At 43.1% G+C, this 15528-nt stretch overlaps 1 protein-coding gene across 1 annotated transcript; it reads left to right on the top strand.

Annotated features, from left to right (window-relative positions):
* The first annotated feature begins 12232 nt into the window (after positions 1 to 12232).
* Positions 12233 to 14751, top strand: LOC105455551 (protein sister of odd and bowel). Its single transcript, XM_011698952.1, has 2 exons — positions 12233 to 13170; positions 14355 to 14751. The coding sequence occupies exons 1-2, from the start codon at positions 12233 to 12235 to the stop codon at positions 14698 to 14700; spliced, it is 1284 nt and encodes a 427-aa protein (XP_011697254.1). The 3' UTR covers positions 14701 to 14751.
* The last annotated feature ends 777 nt before the right edge of the window (positions 14752 to 15528 follow it).

The following is a 15528-nucleotide window of genomic DNA, read 5'->3' on the forward strand; positions in this document are numbered from 1 at the left end:
GTGTGTGTGAAAGAGAGAGAGAGAGAGAAAGAGAGCCTGGAAGCCGCGCGGCTGGCCCTCGCTAGCTCTGACCGGTGGAAGATTCATAAATTATTTCAGGAAAAAAGGAGGAAAAGTATTTCCAATTACAGTTTTTTGTGAAGGGTTGCCGCGGGCCACGCGCGGCAGGGGGTCCGCTTAATGGCGACCCGCGCTCACCGCTCCACCTCCTCCGCTTCTTCTTCTTCTTCTGCCTCGTCTACTCCTTCATCCACCTCTTCCACCTCCGCCTCCCGTCCTCTTTCTCTCTTTCGCTCGCTCGCTCTCCCGATTCTTCGGGTATCCTTCGACGCCGCCAACGCGGTATTCTCTACTCGTATCTTCTTTTTTATGACGTATACACCCACCACACGTTCCACTGCACACCGACACACCTCTCTTCCCTCGCTACTCGGACTGACGGATACCGGTGACACGAAAAATATCGATCATCCTCTCGAGACGTTCTCGGTTACGACTCGATGAGAGATCCATGAGCTTGCTTGTTATCCGATATGTGGTGAACGGTAGTTTCAAGTCGTTACGACTTAACTATCGCACGTTTGTTAGCCATTTAACTTGAACTTTTTACAAAAATGTATGTAATTAGTCGGAATAAGAATAATTGCATACAAAGAAATTAATTAAATGTAAATCTTATCCCAATTAACAGTTAACAATTTATTCATATTGTCTGACATATATGTATATTTATTATAACATAATTTTGAGATGTGTCAATACAACAATTTCAAAATTATGTTAAAATAAATCCTTATATTTTAAAAATAAATTGCAATTTTCACGTGACGGCAAATATCTCGGATAGTAAATATTTCTAAAATTCTTTTTTTTTAGTATAAAAGTTATTTCGATTATTTTACGATATTTCAAAAATTGTATGGTACAGTACCAGCATTGCGCGTAAGCTCTTCTTAATTTTTCAAAGTAACAACTTTTTTGGCAACTTATGAGCGCGTTCCCCAAAACGCGCTCGCTCATCATTACGAATCTCTATCACTAGTTCGGGACCCCAACGACGGCGCGACATTTTGGAATGGCCCCCAGTGCGAGGAGGCGGCCCCGGCGCGGCGTATGCGGGTGTCCGGTACATATATTTTTGGGAGAACACCACGCGGTCGCCGGTCATGTATCGCCATGGGCAACGATATTCATAACTAATAGATCGGCGGTCCGCGGGTGACAGAGCAATACGTCCTGCGTTTCGATGTTCCCTTACCTTGGCGACCAAGCGAGCCGGGCTTCGCGGTCGCGCGAGCCAGGCGGCCGAGCGCCCGCGCTCCTCCGTTCCTCGTTGGATCCGTCGCTCGGTTAGGTCCGCTTACACGGTCCGGGCATTCCGGGAAGCTCGTTCGCCCTGAACGATCATAAACCAGGCGCGGGCTCGCTCTTCCTAACTTGACCGCCTTCCTTCCACGTTTCCTGGTTCCTCCTGAGGCTCGCGTGTTACGATACCGCATTGGCGACCCCCAAACATTCGTGAACATCTTCAAACTGCAAGAAAAATACCGAGAGTATAGGATACACGAGTGGTTCACCATAGACACGTTAAAAGTTCTAATATCTCAAATAGATAAGTAAAATATTTCCATAAACGCGATTTTTGGAATATCCTAAATTAGAGCGTAAGACGAGCGTCATTTAATTGCTCGTCTATGTTTTCGCCTAGAATTGATGTGTCTAAATTAAAATGTCAATAATCAAATGACTTTTGTGAAATAAGCAACTATTTCCGATGTATGTTGTTCGATCACGAAGAGACAAACCGCGAAATTATCTTGAAGTAAGCGAAATGAGAATGCGCGAATAAACGAACGCTCGCATCTATCGTGCAAGAGGAGCTTTACATAGGAATGCAGCGCGACACTCGCGACGAGTGTCCATGTGTTGCGACTGACCTTTGACCCTGCAGGAGGGCGCGGCCCTGGATGTTACCGTGGCTGGTGGTACAGGTCTAAAATAAGGCGGAGGAGAAGACGCAGAACTTCTTCGACAATAGGTCCCGGTCATACGATAATAATGATCAATTATCGATCTGTCATTCAACGGCTACGCCCGTGGAATGCACGACGAATCGAGTTTCCTTTTCGATTTCTTTCTCCCTTCGAGTTCGCTTTCGATTGTATATGATTCTTGTACGCGTACAGCATGAATAAGTTGAATCATATTTGTGATCCTACATATCTAACCGCTTTCTTATGTCGAAGCAAGAAACATTGTCACGCTAAAAATAGAGTTTCTCGAAAAAACGTGTACCTTATTTGACAAGTATAAAATGAGAGTAACAATGTTTATTGACTGTTATAAAAAATGGGTATTTCCAGACAGTACAGATCTCCTAGATACGTCCATATAGAACATTCTAAGGATGTATAAATCCTTAGAACGTCCTATGAACACTCTATGAATATCGTATGCTGTCTGGATTGCTTTTATTGTACATTGTCCTCGTTTTTGTTAAAGACCACAGTTGACAAAAAATGTAGTTAGTTGCATCAGAAGAGTTGACGAATGTGAACAAAAATTTTAGAAAAAAATTTTCTAAACTGTTTTTTTGTGATTACTTCTACAAATATTTGTAGACAAAATTTTCGAAAATTCCTGAACTGTTCTTTTGTGATTATTTCTACGAATATTTGTACCTTTAAAACGCTTTATTTGACTCACATATTTTTTCGTTGATTTCACTGAGTCAAACCCACATTGGAGATCGGGAGCCATAATAAAAGAAGAAGACAAAAAAGGTGATACGAGAGCGCACCGCAGAGGTTTGGTGGGAACTATATTTTGCAGGGGTGATAACATTCGGTAGTGCAATCGACCTGACTGCGAAGAACTCCCCCGAGATCTTTCTCACAGCAGTAAACCCGGCGAGTAACTACAGGCGACTGTAATAAACCTAAAATTAATAATAATAACGGCAGGTTACGTAATAAAAAGGCACTGTTAACTGGAGCTTCCCGGAGGCCGAGTAAGTCCGTCCAAGAAAACAGGGACTCCCGAAAGGGTCGAATTTAACTCGTCAGTTTCAGAATAATTGCACGAATTTTTTAGCGTTCACAATCCACTTACCGTTTTATGATTGCGTTATAAAAAAATATAATTTATTATAAATTATTTATATATTTCTTATAAGACATTTTTTTTAAAATGAATTATGAAGAATTGTATAATATATTAAGAGAAACGGTAGTATTTTGCAACTGTAACATGAGCAGCAAAACTGGTAGCATATTTATCCTCGAACCGTCGAATTGAATGGGAGATACAATTATCATTTTTAATTTAATTTTAAAAAAATCGGCCAGTGGAAATTTTTAATAAGCTCAATCTCTTGCTCGGAGCTCATTATGAAGGTATCACTATTTTTTTCTTACGTTGATTAATAAGAAAGATTTTTTACGTCAGAATCAGGTATTTCATATTTAAAAAACGTCATCAGGATTATCACTACATTATCGTTTCCCAATATCCGGCTATAAACACATTTCAGTATCTATATCTGTACACATATCTCTAAGCACCATCTACGACCTATCTTATCTTTACCCATGCTATACACCTAGCCCTCCCTTCCAACCATTTTAAGACTTCAATACACCCCAACGCGTTCCAACGGAGCCGAATACACCTATCCAAACACATACCTCATTTCACTACCTATTTGAAACACCTTAATATACCCTAACACAAGTTTCTTTCCATGAAATGTTTTATAATTTTATACGTATAATGATAAAAGGATTCAATTTTATGACAAATTTTCATATTTATAATATTAAATTTTTCTTTTACATTAAATATTTCATTATTCTACCAAGTATGATAATAAAAGAATTAAATTTTATAATATTATAAATTTATTTTAGTTGACATATATGACATCACTATACTTTTATCGTAAAAATAGATTAAGACAACATTATGTTTCCCACAATTACTTTGATGAATAGGAATACTTGGCGCTCTTTTATCGTTTTTTAAAAGTTAATTTCTCTGGTGTTTGTCAAATACATTGACAATTAGATTTTTACTCAATTTTCTTTACAGGGCATAAGAGAATTTAATATTTTAATAAAAGTACTGCTCGACAATAAAAAGGTAAATCTTAAATTGGATAATTACTTTCTCACGCGGTTCCTTTCATTGTTATTTTAAAATAAAATATATTCGTTACGGTTTTACTTCTCCCATAGTTCGTGCAACATAAACCGAGTTCAGAAGGCAAAATCGTGCGGTCATTTTCGGCCACCTCCTCAACAGCTCGAGCCGGCGACTGGCCGCGGGGCAAATGGAGGGAAGAATTATAACTATAAAAGCGGGATGAAGAGGCCACGGTGAATCGGGAGAAAGGAAGAGGGATGGCGAGACGCCCCCCGTCGCGACGCCGTCGCCTAATCATTCTTTAAACGTGCATAAACAAGTCTCCTCGCTAGCTTTCAAGGGGGGATAGTATATGACTAATGTCATTCCTGAGTCGACCAAATTCCCTCCCCCCCCCCTCCCTCCTTTCTCATCTCTTGCCTCCTCCTTCCGTTTCTCCCTATCTCTCTTGACACGCGGCGTTGACCAGAAACCAGAAATCGAAAGCGAGGGAGGCGCAACGAGTGAGAAATCTCAGACGTATACAAGAGGCCAGGAGATAGGGAGTTGATATGAAGAAGGAGGGGGCGAGAGAGGGAGAGATGCGGTACAGGCGCAGCAGCCTAAATCTAAAATGCAAATACACTCAACAAATCACTATCGGCGACAGGCATCCTTACTTTTAAAAAAGAGGAAGGAGAAGCCGGTGTACGGACCCCCCGTCAGGGGTTTCGGGGGTAACCCCAGCTCTCCTGAAGGCGAGTTTACACCGTATGCGGTCAACGCCTGTTGATGCATCTTTCGGGCTGCTGCCTTGCGGGTACAACACCCGCATCTTCCTTCTGTCGTTCGCAGAGATTGCGATTATCGCCCGGAGGTAGCATGGACAACCCGTTTCTCTGCTGCATTGGGAAATGTTGCCGTGATTGATGTTACATCAATGCGACACTATTCTTCGCAAGGGATCATCGCAGTGAAATTGCTTTTATTATTAACTATTGTAGAATAGTAATGCGAAAAATAATATTTTACTAACTTCATTAGAAAACGGTTCTGATCATTAAAAGATGATTTTTACAAAAAAATTATTTCATTATCAATGCCACAATTAATAAATACTGATAAATACATAAAAAATCAGTTATCAATTATTGTAAAAAATAATTATCCTAACTTTGATTTAATTAATCGTGACCAAATATGTAAATCTATTTGTCGAGATATGTAATTACATCATAAATAACATCAAAAGATATTATTTTCAAAAATTTAGAAAAATTTATATATATTATACACGCAAACGCTTATTAATATAATATTTGTCCATATATTCTGTCCATATATTCGTGAAGCTGATGATTCTCACTCCGGAAAATTTTTTGCGACGGGAATTAATCCTGACACCCGCGTCGTAATGGGATCGCACGTTGTACGGACGTAAAGAGAGCAGTCCGAATGTGTAAACGGTGCTTTAAAACATGCGTTGTCGGTGGTGAGGTCCTGACTAATGGAATCACGCTTTGCCTCCTGGTGATACGTTCCCTCGAAGGACCCCTCCCTCTGTGTCTCTGTCTCTTTTTCATCGAAGACGGTGGAAGAAGGCCCGGGGAATAAGCCTTTTCTAGCCACCTTCTCATCTTCGAGAAAAGGGTCCCTTCGTCGAGGTGGAGTTATATGTTATTTATGCGCGAGAAACGAGCGAGAGACGGACTTTCTGAGCTTCACAAGGCGGCAGTGCTGAAAGTATCACATTTATTTCGTCGGCCAGCGCGAAGGCACGAGGTAGGATAATATAGCGGGTGCACGACAGGGAGCTGCACACTCTTTGGAAAAGAGCGGGAGTCACGTCGCCGCGCCGCCTCGGCGAGCGTGTGTAGTGAGTAAATCATTTTTCACTTCATTTTTAATTTCCGAAATCATCCATTCCCCCGTGAATAGCTCTCGCTGCACGGCTAGACACGCGCATATTTTTTATAAAAACATATTAATCTTCAAAATCGAAAACTGCTGCGCCCATTACGATTAATACGTGAGAGGAGAAGGTATAATATATCAATGTGAAACGTTCACAAAATACCATAAAATTTGTAACTAGATTAGTTAATCAAAGGTAATTTGTTTTACAAATAGTACAGATTTTTTTATTACGTTATATTTCTTTTGCAATTTGGTGCGGCTCTTGATAAACAGCTTGTAATAGGATAAATATGTGAATACAGAATTATCTTGATATAATAACTTAATAAATTCTTTTTAAATATGTATTATAAAGTACATAAATAATCACTTTCTCATTTTTCCAATATATGTGTAACTATTTATCTATAGATATTGACATTACTTACAATGGAAAAATAATTCTTACTTATTCTTGCCATTCCTACTTATGTTTCGCCTGCCGGCGAACTGATCCGTGCGAAATAAATATCTAACAATCGCTCATAAGCCTGTCAAGAAGTAAGGCTTCAATTAAATAAATGAGCGGTCATATATCACGAAATCAATCTATTCAATCATCGCTTCCTCGATATCTTCTCGTTAATTATATAGCCCGATTTCCGGCGCGAGATTCGTGAGCCTAACGTCTAACGTGGAAAGAAGTAGAATTTCGCGTAGCATATAGGTGACACATTTGTCTTATTGAGTGGCGAGTTCTTTCTATTTTTTTCCCCTTTCCGCTTCAAGAAAGGCACGACGGGCTCATTAGTCAAAAGCGTAGCTAACGATCTGCGCCTTGCGAACACGATAAATTCGTGGGCTCGTTTGGCCGACGAATCCGCTAATTTCGCGTCGTGAGACGTGTAATACCGTGTATATCGGGGGAACGGGAATTTACATTCACAAATTGCAGAAAGTTGGCTGGGAGCCGGGCGACCTCGCGAACGGTCCCAGGATACCAGGCGATCGAATTATCCCGGGGATTGTTTAACGTAATTGGACAAATCAATCTCGCGATCCCGGACGGGGGGTCCACGAACGCGTCCGTGCTCTCTATCTCTCTCTCTCTCTCTTTCTGTTCTCTCTTCATCGTCCCGACATCCTCTCGTTCATTCCAACCTCTTTGTGTCCTGGGCTGTCTCGCGATACCGCGGCAACGAGCGTATAATCGGTTAGAGGAAGAAAGAATCGAACGAGCGAAGGAGAGAAAAGGGCAATGAGAGAAGAGACTAAGCGGAAAAAGAGAGTAAGAGGATGGGCAGCGAAGATTTAGGCGAGACTTCATAGGCGACGATGTGTAGAAGTGAAGACGTTGCTTCTCCTCTTTTTGTCTGCATTTATCATCGTGCTCTGAGATGACATTTATAAAAATTACGTATATAAGGCAATTAATTATATAAAACATTTCGTGACGTTAGCTCAATAATGAGATAGAAAAACATATATTTATGTTAATTAAGAGGAATAACTTCTTCACCCGAATTTTAGTGCATAATATAAAAAAAAAGTAAAATAGATTAAGATAAAATGTTCGAAGAAAACTAGGAACTTTGGATTAACTAGGAAAAGATAAGCATACGGAATTAGATACTATCTATTTGATTAGTTTCTTTCATCACGTTAGATTTTACGTTAGTTCCGTTTTGTTTTAGTTAAGCGATATTGATATTAGATAATATAGTAATTCGATACATAATTGTATAAAATAAAGTCAGTAAAGTTATGTTAGTAATTACCACACATGTGCCAAGTATTGTATGTACTTTTAAGAGAAATTAAAATGAGAGAAAAAATTAAATGGAGAAAGATGTGATCGTTGCAATCACGTGGTTAAACGAAACAATGTGAGCTTTCCTTTATCACATCGAGAACGGAGAGGGGGGGGGGGGCGTAGGGGGGACCGGTATCACGCCGTGAACGCGCATGCAGTCAAAGAGAAACAAACGGGGCGAGAAGTGGTATCCATGGGGGATGGGAGGCGGAAAACAAGGAGAGAAACAAGTGTAAGCGGGCTGTACGCAACCGCGGAGGTGAAGATGCGTGAAAGTGGAGGTGCTTAGTAGCGATCTAATTATCTACGCGGCGGGATGTCGCGGCCTCCCTCTGCGCTTCACCGCATTGAGGAAACAAGAGCAAATTGAATGGCGGCGGATGGTGTGCTTGTGCGCTAACCGAAGAGAACCGAATCGTGCCTATAAGACGGCACATTCGAAACAGCTTTCTTCGACGATTGTTACGTATGTCATACAAATATAAGATATTTGGCAAAAAAAAAAATGTAAACACAACTAATTGCCGCTTCACGATTTCTTTGAGATTTTTAATTACAATATTGACTTATGTTACGTTTCATAAAATAGATTAAAAATGTTTTGTTTTGAATTAATAATAATTTCAAATTAATTACGAATATAATAAAATTGATTTAAAAAAATTAAAGGTAATTTCAAGAAGGGATAAACATCATTATGGTGAGCGCACACTGCCGATTTCATAAGTTTCTTTTTCTCTCGTTCTTTCGAAGTACAATGCTTGTGTACACGTGCCTCGCTCGTGTCATCGTTAAGTGTGTTAAGCACGTTAGAATCCAGCGGAGGACAGTGATTTGGGCCCTTTCTTTTCGATTCAACGCAGGTCGCCGATCGCGAGGAATTTCTCATGTCACGCCGCGTTACTTTATTTATCGACGTTGAACGCCACTTATAACCTTTTGCCTCCTGGAGTTAAAGAGCACAGAGAAGATTTCCTGACGTATAAAATCGATTGATCGACTCTAGGCATTGTCGAATTGTTCGCAATAATACGCTTGACTGCGCGCAGATGTAATAACTTTATATTTTATAATATTCTTCTTCGAGCGCGTGAATAAGCATAAAAAGGCTTTTTTTTCAATAATAAGAAATAAAAGCGTATTAATTTTATTTCTTCAAATAAGTTCTCAGCCTCTGTGAGAACGTAATAACTTTTGAATTTACAAATATAAGAATAATCTCGTATTAATAAATATTTGATATGCGGACTATAAAAGGTGGTAATTAAATGGAAAGATAATTATGTAAATATATGAAAAGATAGTGTCAGGTCAAAATTTCGAGCATAAAATTTCATAGCGGCGACGAGACGAAGCACAAAACGTTCGACACGCTTTACACAATATGCTTCGCGCCGTGTGAAGATTCCGCTCGATACTCTCGTCGTTTCGAAGGCACGTACAATCGCGAGTGCGTTGACATTACTGCGCTGTGACTCGCGCATGTTAATACGTTCTGACACGAAGAAACACAACGAAACGCGGCGTAAGATACGAGCGTAGATCGGTGTGACGTCCCGCCTTATCTGACATAGAACTTAGTTCGGAAAGCAGCGCGCGCGTTACATGTCAGCATGTCCAAATAAAGTGCCGCGTATATCGCGGGCGCGTATTATATTCTAGCCGGGCAATTAACTCGCTACTTGATTAACTGGGTAGAGCCTGTCAACTTTCGCGGAGGAGGACTTCACCGAAGAGAGAAGAGCGAGACGTGAAGACGCGGGGGAGGGCAGACGAGAGGAAGCCGAAGAGAGTGAGAGAGGGGAAAGGGGAAGGGGACGGGAGGAAAGTCGGACTCGCGCGAGGGCATCGAAGTTACGAAAGGGGAGTAAAAGACGTACGCGCGCGAGGGGAGGAGAAGGGGAAAAGGAGTGCGGGGGCCCTCCTCGACGTAGAGACGCCGAGGAGGAAAAAAGAGAAGGGGGAGGAGCGGAGAGAAGGAGAGAAGGAACCGCGTCCACGGTGACGGTCAGCGAGCGCGAGGTGACCCCTGACCCTTTCGTGCGTCCTCGTCTGCGTCCCGGCACCGTCCGGTCGGAGCCTCTCCGTTCCACCGGCGGGACTCAAACGACTCCGTGGGGCCCTCCGTGAGGGCCCAGCGTGGGCGAAGCTTACGCGCGGGGGAGTAAGAGGCGGCCAGGGAGAGCGGGAGGAGAGAATAAAGCGTGGAAGAGGGGCCGTACGGGGAGAGGGGTGACGAGTTGGCCCGCGGGCGTCCCGGGACCGTGAGAACACCACCTATAATATTATTTAGTCTGCCCGATGCCTCGGTTCGCCTCTCTTCTCTCTTGGCCGCGCACCTTTCTCTCTCTCTCTCTCTCTCTCTTTCTCTCTTTTCCTCTCTTCCCTCTCACCCTCCCTTACCGCACCCTTTTCCACTTCAATCGTCTCTCTTTCGCCTTTCCTTGAGAGACCACCTCTCCTTCTATATCGTACTCCATCGTACTCTCTCTCCCCTCCCTCTCTTTCTCTCTCTCATCCTTCCTCCCTTTCTCTCTCCCTCTTGCCCGGTTACTCGCCCTTTTTTTGTCTCTCATGTGCGCGCACGAGAGCGCGTGTACGGAATGTCTCTCTTTCTCCCTCGCTTTCGGTGCGCTCCGACACTGAAGAGGCAGCTAACTATAGGCGCTATACACGGCTTACTCGCGCGCATTAATTGCCGTCGTAAATTGTTGCGGCTTTGCCGAGAGTCCGAGTTGAGTCGAGTCGGAATGAAGCCGCGGCGGCGCACGGGCGCGGTACCGCGGGAGAGATACCTTTTTTTTTTTTCAGTGCGGCATCACTATATTCACTCGGTTTTGCCTCATTTTCACACGATGTCTATTGAGATATTAGAAACTTAAGTCGATTATGTACGGACCGTTCGCTTGTAGTGATTAAAGAAGAAATCCGACAAACTGCTCCATGCTCTGAAATGCAGTCTGTCGGATTTCTTCTAATTATTTGATGACATTCTTGGAATTTATAAACTTTGTTCTTCTATACGTAAAAGGCGGATTATTAGAATTGTAAAAAATCGACATAAAAATAAATCAGTTATATTTGAATCAGTTTATAACGTAAAATGAATGTAACACATATGTAAAACATATAACATTCACAAATTGATAATAATTTATTGATTAAAAAAAAACTATTTTTTAAGAGAATTACATATTACGTTCAAAAAAGAAAATGTCTAAAGTTTTATTTACGATACTTTCTGAATTATTCTTTGGGATGTATAAATTAATAATTAAAGCATATATTTAAAAGTGCAAATTTGCAATAAAGAGAATGAAAGAGAGAGAGAGAGAACATATAGCCCTACATAAAAATATAAGTTTTTGGAACCAACAAATGCCTCTAAGCATTATATGTATATGAAAAGCTGTAAGTTTGGTATTTAAGTTAAATAAATTGTGTGATCAATAATCTTTATTATTGCATGAATAATTTCTTAATATATGTTTCAAATTATTCTTTCTTACAGCCAATCATCTCCAATGGCACAAATAAAAATATTCTACATACCTATTTGCTCTCCAAATGTAAGAGAGACACGCGTTTCGCGAAGGAAACACACGACAGGGTTAAACAGCTGTTGACCCGCGAACGCGATCGCGATCGCGTTTCCGGATACCCCTCGCACACACGCGCGCGCGCGCGCGTGCGTCCCCGAGTTGTATGCCCGTCGTCGCGGCACGCAAGCCGCAGCGGTCCACGTCAGATCGTGCGGCCCCACGGACGCGCGGCGCGACCAGGGCCCGCATCGTCGAAACGGCGGGCCGGCGATCGCCGCGGACCAGCTGTGGCACGGCACTCTCTCCTGAATCCGGGGTCCGTTCCCCGCGGACAGGCCCATTTTGACTCGGATACCTGCCACCAGGTGGCTCCACCAGCAGTACCCAGCAGCGGCAGGTAGGAGCAGTCTTCGGGGCGCCTTCGCACCGCCAGCATCGCGTGTGTGTATTCTCTTTCCCGTTTTCACGTTCGAGCACTGTGCCTACAGAAACGATCGTTTCGGTAACTGACAATCGATCGGCGAAAACCATGTGAACGCGCGGTCGAGTTCGCCAACGTCGTGCAAGAGTGAAAAGCCGCCGTGGAAGACTACCGGAATACCGGAGGGGAATACCGGCACGCGCGTCCACGTTGCTAACACTCATCAGGATCAGTTAAGACGAATCAGGAATTTCCGATCGCCTTGCCAATGATATCGGCGAAACACGGAAGGCGCGCGTTCCAGAGGCTAATCCGGAACGATTCGAACGACGGTGGAGGATGCAACAGCAGGAGCAGCAGCAGCAGCAGCAGCAGCAGCAGCAGCAGCAGGAGGAGGAACAGCATCAGGAACCGGAGCAGGAGCAACGGGCGTTCGTAATGGTGCCATCCACGTCGTCCTCGTCGTCGACCTCGTCGGTCACGGCCACGGCGGACTCGCGCGAGACCGCCGATGTCACCGGTCTCGCGACGGGCTCCGAATTGCCGAATCTAGCGCTCCAGAGTGCCGCCCTGCGGATCCAGGGCGCTCTCCTTTCCGCTCTGCAGCGGGCGATCCTGCAGCCGGGACACGCCGCCGCGGCGGCTTTCAATCTGCAGGCGTACATGGAGACGTTCCTGACGCTTCATCGTTTTCATACGAGCGGCGCGACTTCCGGCGTCCCGCAGACCGCGGCGGCGGGCGCCACCGCGACCGTCGTTGGCAATCCGACGAGGTGCTCGTCACTGAACGCGAATGTCGACGTGGCCCTGAGCCCGACGCTCATCAAGAACGACCACCTGACGGCCGATCAGCTGCTTCGATCGACCGCTTCGGCGACCAGCGAGGACGACGAGGCACGGCTGGACTTTGTGACCGACACCGAGGAGGATCTGGCACTTCTCGCGGAGGAGGACGAGGTCCTGCTGAGCGAGACGTCCGGAACCACGAGCTCCTCTTCCGCGAACCACGAGCTGCTCCTGCGACGAATATCCGAGGGGAATCGCGCGAGTACGTCGGTGATGACGGTCTCGCGGACCTTGACCGCCCCGACGTCTTTTCCGTCGTCGACCTCCTCAGGTTGCTCCTCCGCCTCGTCCACCTCGTCTTCTTCCTCCTCGTCCGCGCAGCAAGCCACGATCGCGGTGGACTCGAGTGTACCAAGGACTTGCCGTACGTCCAGACCCAAGAAACAGTTCATTTGTAAGTTCTGCAACCGGCAGTTCACGAAGAGCTACAATCTGTTGATCCATGAGAGGACGCATACCGACGAGCGGCCGTATTCGTGCGACATATGTGGCAAAGCCTTCCGACGGCAGGATCATCTGAGAGATCACAGGTAACATAAATAGGCCGTAGCCATCTGGGAGACGTTAGTGTTTGGACACAATGAAAGAAATAAGGAATGAGAATAATATCTCTGACTTTTGCCTTTACCTTAGTTTCTTATTTCAATTCCCTGTGTTCCTTCCATTGTGTCTGAGCCCTTAGTCTTCCGATTAGATCTTTCCTTATAAGAACATCACACGTGCAGGTTTTTTACTGTTGAATGTTCGAAATAATTTAATTGATTAAATGGAAAAACGTTAATTGGCTGATTTTATGATATTTTGATTTTTAAAATATTTTTCATGTTGATGAAATGATAATAATTTAATTATAATTAATAAATAATAAAAAAACAGGATTATGAATTTTTATTTTAAAATTGTATTTTAATAATAAGTAATATTTTTTATGTCGAATTTTTTATTACATAGACGTTTGTATTTATTAATACATGCACATATTGTAGAATACATTTATAAGCGAATTAAATTTATGCTTTGAATTATATTAAAAACAAATTTCAAGTTACGCCATTGTAATATTCAATTGCACACGATTAAAATAATCATTTTGATAGAATTTATTTATAACCTGCGGATACATTTTCAAGAGAAATAAATATTATAATGATATGTTACTTAAGAAAATTGAATTAAACGTTTAAGCGCATAAAAGCTTTGATGACGGTATAGGATTATTTACCGAATTCATTCCCTTCGTGTGGAATGAAAGATTTAGAGACCCGCGCGTATTTATCTCTTTATCGCGTCGCCATTAATTACAAGCGTCGTACGATTTACGAACGGACAAATTCATGGTACGCCTTTTCCACCTCGCGTAATTACAACGATGATTGAATGACGTGTATATTATATTTAATGGTCAACGTGTCACGATCCATTCATTCATTCATATCTTTACCGTTGCAATAATTGTAGTTCTTACTTGATAATAATATTAAGTTAATAATATATTACTCGATGATTATTTTATTCTTCTCTCCTTTCCAGTTTTTAGTATTATATAGACACACATATGCGTATCTCGTCGCGCGTCAGTAATTTTATATAAATTATACAGTTTTGAATATGCTAACGTGTCAAGAAATACAGATGCACGCTCGAGCAGATAGTTTAAAGAAGAAATTTCAACGTAAGATTCAAACTGGAAGGTTTTTTTTATCCCACATTGCAGGTACATACACAGCAAGGAGAAACCGTTCAAATGCGCCGAGTGCGGCAAAGGATTCTGTCAGAGCAGGACGCTGGCTGTCCACAAGATTCTGCATATGGAGGAGTCGCCGCACAAGTGTCCCGTCTGCTCCAGGAGTTTCAATCAGAGGAGCAACCTGAAGACGCATCTTCTCACGCACACGGATATTAAGCCCTATCACTGCGCCTCCTGCGGCAAGGTCTTCCGCAGAAATTGCGATCTGAGGAGGCACTCGTTGACCCACAATCTGGGCGTACCGTCGTCGCCACCGCCGTCGGGAATGCCCGTTTCCGGCTCGAGCACCATTGTTCTCCAGGAGACGTCTTAACGCGCGAACATCTCGAGTCCTTACCTCGGTCGCGTCGCGTCAGGACGAAATCTTGTCTGGCATCGGGGCGGGCGCGCTTTCTTCCAACGACGCGGATCGATATCCATTTATTTTATAACGCCGCGGTGATCTCGACTTCGACGTGCGATCGATTCCGACGGTCGATTCGGTCGCGTTCGTATTCGAGCCACGGCCCTGCACGGTCCAATCGGCACCGGTCGAGGATTTCGATCTCCTTGCGCGTGTTCGAGCCCCCGACTCGCCTTCGTATCTATCTGCTGCCTGCACTATCTATCATCGTTAACGTTTAGAGCGTAATCATTGTTATGTACATCACGATAAGGATATACGGATTCGTGCATGTTTAGATCTGTAATTCTATGTATGCGATACGCGGTAGGTACCCTCTCTCTCTTTCTTGAATATAACGTATAGTCGTTATCTTCACTTTTTTTTCTTAACGGTGTACCTACTATACGTGTCCGTTGTGTTCTGTCGTTCACGTGTGTAAAATAAACATTTATTATTATTTTTTAACTCACAGTCGTCTGCACCTTCACTCAATCTCCCTCGCCTCTATGCGTAGCTGAATGATGGACAAATCAAATCGTGAATCTAATTGGAACGATTCAACTGCTATATAGGTAAAATACTATTCGAGATTTTCAAATGGAAATTTTAATGCAAAAAAATATATAAATAATTAATTTAAACGAAGAATATCGTCTGATTTGTTATTAATAGCATCGATTTTATTTACTTTTTAAAAACTTTCTTTGGCTTCTCAGAAATAGCGTGCGGCACACATTTAATTTATTACATGCAAAA

This window comes from Wasmannia auropunctata, unplaced genomic scaffold, assembly GCF_000956235.1.
Source record: "Wasmannia auropunctata unplaced genomic scaffold, wasmannia.A_1.0 LD335898.1, whole genome shotgun sequence".
In the NCBI taxonomy this organism is placed as follows: Eukaryota; Metazoa; Arthropoda; class Insecta; order Hymenoptera; family Formicidae; genus Wasmannia; species Wasmannia auropunctata.